General features: G+C 31.7%; 1 protein-coding gene across 1 annotated transcript in view; it reads left to right on the forward strand.

Annotated features, from left to right (window-relative positions):
• Nucleotides 1-4864, forward strand: part of CCP110 (centriolar coiled-coil protein 110kDa) — a 25970-nt gene that overhangs the window by 6370 nt on the left and 14736 nt on the right. Inside the window, exons 4-5 of the mRNA XM_006756093.2 lie at nucleotides 1299-1427; nucleotides 3732-4862. Of these exons, the coding sequence (XP_006756156.1) occupies nucleotides 1299-1427; nucleotides 3732-4862 (1260 nt within the window). The remainder of the gene's footprint in view (nucleotides 1-1298; nucleotides 1428-3731; nucleotides 4863-4864) is intronic.

Here is a 4864-nt window from a genome sequence, read left to right on the forward strand (position 1 = left end):
TTAGTACATAGTAAATTAAATCAGAAGTTACAAAATATCTAGTTCCTCTAGTTTGATGTTCAGTTCGAATACTTGTTTTTATAGAGGTGCCTATCAGATGATTCTTTAAAGGTATCTTCTTTCCCCTTTTTTATTAGCAAGTAAATGGAATGATTTTATTAGCAAGGGTGGAATGATTCTTTGATACCATGCAAATAGAAAAAATTTTATAACATTTTTATCAGCTACCTGATGACATATTGCTTGATCAGTTTAATATGGACCAAAATGTCTACACCTTAACAGCTTAGGATCTATGACTTCCATCAGTTCTTATGTATAAGCAAAATCTGATATTTATGGACATTAATCCATGTTTTTATTTTTAATCCATGTTTTTATGTTAAACTAGAGGCCCTATGCACAATAATTTGTGCAAGAGTAGGCCTTCCCTTCCCCTGCTGCCGGCACCAGCTTCCCTCCTTCGGCCGCCACTGGCAGGCACCTGGGACCCAAGCTGGCTTCCCTCCGGCCCCAGCTTCATCAGGAAGGACACCCAGAATGACATCGGGAAGACATCCAGTCTAATTAGCATATTACCCTTTTGTTATTATAGATTTGATGGATGAATATTGCAACTTTGGAAAAATTTTTATAGCATGTTTTTCATTTGCATAAGTCTAAAATAAGTCTTAACACAGTGACTAAATTTCCCAGAACTTAATAATTAAGATTTAAACCCACTGTAAAAAGATATAATGCATAGAAGCCTTCGGTTTTTTAGGTACATTATATTTTTAGTGGAGGTTACAATGAAGTAGAACCAAATCTGTGTACTGATTTTGTAGGCAAATAAAATATCATCTATTTCTTTATCATTAACCCTTTGGATATTTTCTTGAGGTAGAAAAGAGTTAAAATGTACTTTTTTTAGAATATTAGAATCTAACTGACCCATTGAAGTAAGGTATTGCCAAGTGAAAAGATCAGCAGTGGCCAAAAGGGCTGATTTTATAACTCATTTTAGAGTATTTGAGAAGGTTTGTTTTTTCCTTTTAACTTTTTTTTTAGTTGAGAATAATTTACATACAGTAAAATGCACAAATCTTAGGTATTAAAGTTCCATGGATTTTAATATATGTTGTACACTTGTATAACTCACACCCACACAGAACATTTTCATCACCACTGATCCCTGTCAATTACCCTGAACCATTTCAGATTTCTTTCTCTATAGTTTTAGTCACTCTGATTCAAAACTTACTGGTTTTATGCTATTTGTATATTTATGAGAAATCCTTATTTATTATGTTTTGTAGCTTAATATTGAGAAAAGAAAGGAAATGCAACAAGAAAAGCAAAAAGCACTTGATGTAGAAGCAAGAAAGCAGGTTAATAGGAAGAAAGCTTTACTGACTCGTGTCCAGGAGATTCTTGAAAATGTTCAGGTGTGTAATTTAAACTCTATTCAGTTATAATTAAGAAATCATGAGCTCAGAATTGAAGATAATTTTTCATATATATGTTTGCACTTAATAGTTAATTACCAATATACTTTACTGTTCTGTTTGAGAAGTTTCATAATTTGTGATATTCCATTTCAATTATTCCAAAGAAAATTCACTTGCTTGTTAGCGATGACCAGTACTTGAGTCAGAGGGTACAAATACAATGGAGTCATACATTGGATATAATTGCTTCTTGTATGTGTCCTATGACTCTAAAAACATGGAATTCTCAGTGACAAAATGATAGAATTGTCCATTGTACTTTACCTCTGAATTAATCAAACTATTGACTCAATTATCTTATTCTCATTCTTCGTTAAAATAAATAACTGCCCCCAATTTTTGTGGTAAAAATTCTGCTCTTAGATACACAAATGCAATTTATATTAGATAAATAGAATTAATTGCCTAGATGCATCTTAGGTCCATATTAAAACCATTCAAACAACTGATCCACACTTTTTGTAATTATTTTTACTTAATATAAATTTGTTTAAACAATTTGTTTTAAGGTCTGGATCATTTTATACTAAAAGAAAATAAATGAATTTGATTAAACAAATAATTTCTGCCATATATAGCACTGTTTTGCTGGTTACATTTTTTTTCCCCATAGTCTTAAGGATTTGTGGTTTGTGTAATTTATACTAGATGAATGTACAATGAATTTTAGAATATTTCCCATTAACAGCTACTACTTTCATTTTTCTGTCGGTAGTAGATTTTAATTTGCAGATTATAATTACTTCATATATTAAGTTTAAAATATATAATGTGTAGCACAATAAGGTTGTGTTTTTGAATTTGATATTTTTTATTACTGAAATAAAAATGGTCTATCATTCTTGGTCCATTGAGGGAATATATCATATATATTACTAAAGAGATTATTGTTGAGTCTGAAAACTTTCTATGTTTAATAGAGCATGTACAATGTTGAACTGTAATGAATTATGCAGGTAGAGACATTTTATATATTAAAAATAGATTTCTAAGATCTGTCTCATCTTTAAAACTTATGATTCTATCATAAATTTTTTTGTTATTTAAATCATGTAACCAAAGGCTCATGTTAGGTGTATACGAAAAACATTAAACCTATGAATATGTCCATAGACTTCATGAATATGTAGTTCTTTTGTTTTATTTTGGTCCTGAGTACACCTTGTTGTACTGTTTATTGCATAGTACGTACCTGGAAACCATTGTACTAGTATGTCTTGGGATTTGTACAGTCAAACAGGAGTGCCATATGGCCTAGGGAACAACACATGCAAAACAACCTGAAAATCTTTCAGTAATCATGATTCTGGAGTCTGTATTCACATAGTATGATAATGATTTCTGCCAGTTTAATACATGCTTGTATAATCTTCAGAAACCATCCTAGTTCACTTTTAATTTTTTTGCAAAGTTGAATTATTAAACACAAAATGGAATTTTATTTTTTTCTGTTGGTTCTCTTGTGTACATAATTGCTCTCATCTTAATTTATCAATTTTTTTTTACTTATTTTGTTTCTTCTAAAACTCAATAGCAGGTTTCTGTTTTAAATGATCATCAGTTAATCAAATTGAAATTTTCTTTAATAAATTGGGTTTGAAGTTGAATTTTTTTCTTATTTTTAAGTAATTTAAGCTACATGGCTGAGCTATCACTTACTACAAACTTATCTCATTCCATAGATGGATTTTAGTTAAAATTTTGAGTAAGTATGTGGGAGACAGGTGTCTTATTACTGAATTGTTTTTTTCTTAGTCACTATCCAGGGTAAGTTAGTCTTTGTTAAGGAGGGAATCATTTGTGTAATAAATTTAACGACTTGCTACTTGTCTTATATATTGCTATCCTTAAATGATAGCTCTTATAGGTGGAATAGTTGGTAACATTAATAACATATAACCAAAAGAAAGTTAAGGAAAATGCTTCTATTCCAAGATTAAATTGCACATGAATATATGAATATCTGTGTGTGTGTGTTTACACATGCACATATGTTCATAAATTTACCAGGATAATTTTTTAAAAAATCTTAATAAGTAGGCAGGAATGACCACTAGATGTTATTTATAGTAATTTGAGCTCCATGTGGTATAGGATACCATAGAAAAAGGTAATCTTAGTCTTTATTTGTGTTTTCAAATATTAGAACTCTGAATTTTAAATTTTAGTTTTATTTAGAAAACAATAAAATCAAAGGTGTTTGCAATGAGGAATTAATACTTTTTAAATTTCTTTTTTCAGGTTAGAAAAGCACCTAATGCCAGTGATTTTGATCAGTGGGAGGATGAAACAGTTTACTCTAATTCAGAAGTCAGAAACTTGAATGTTCCTGCTACCTTCCCAAATACCTTGCCAAGCTCTACCGAACACTCTACTTTAGCAAAGTTTGAAAAGATAACTGGAATTTTGCCATTGAATAATGAGGACCAATTTAAATCTAATGGAATAGACTTAGCTAGGGATTCCGAAAAATTTAATTTTCTGAAGCAAGGTAGTAGTTCAAATATTGGTTGTATAGAAAATGAAGCTTCTCTGAAGACCTCAGCAACCCCACAAGAGACTCTTATTTCTGGTGGTCTCCTCCCAAAAAATGAAGAACAGGATCCATCACTTTTGGAAGAAGTTACTCCGGATCCCTACTTAATGAGTCTCCAGAACCTGATGAAAAAGTCAAAGGAATATATAGAGAAAGAACAATCTAGACGCAGTCTGAGAAATAGTGCAAATGGAAGTGTTAATGAGAGTCATTCAGACAAAGAAAATGATGCCGTTAAAGTGACTGACTGTGTAAAGGAGAAGACCCAGTTTATGGGCAAACACTGTAGTTCAGTGATTCCTGATAAACCAAGCCTTAATAAATCAAATGTTCTTCTCCAAGGTGCTTCCGCTCAAGCAAGCAGCATGAACACAGCAGTTTCGGGTAGTTTTTCTAAAGCAGACATAGCTGTGGGAACTGGCCACCCCACTGTTTCAAATCCTGATTCTGATTTTAAAGTCATTCCCACTTTTGTTACTGAAAATAATGTTATCAAAAGTCTTACTAGTTCATATGCCATATTACCTAGCCCAGAGCCAAGCCTGAGTCCTAAAATGCATCGAAGGCGTTCTAGGCCATCATCAGCATATAATATTCTTATAAATAATCCAGTAAATGCCTGTGAATTAAGTCCTAAAGGAAAAGAACAGACAGTAGACTTAATTGTTCAAGATACTGATGAAAAAACAAGCGTACCTGAAACGGTGCCAAAGTTACCAACTGATTTAACAGGAGTTTGTTCAAGCAAGGTTTATGTCAGCAAAAATACATCTGAAGCTATACAAGAAATGGTTCTAAATAATTCAAATCAGGTATGTCAATCTTCAGGAAATCAATT

Source organism: Myotis davidii, unplaced genomic scaffold (genome assembly GCF_000327345.1).
Source record: "Myotis davidii unplaced genomic scaffold, ASM32734v1 scaffold554, whole genome shotgun sequence".
NCBI lineage: Eukaryota > Metazoa > Chordata > Mammalia > Chiroptera > Vespertilionidae > Myotis > Myotis davidii.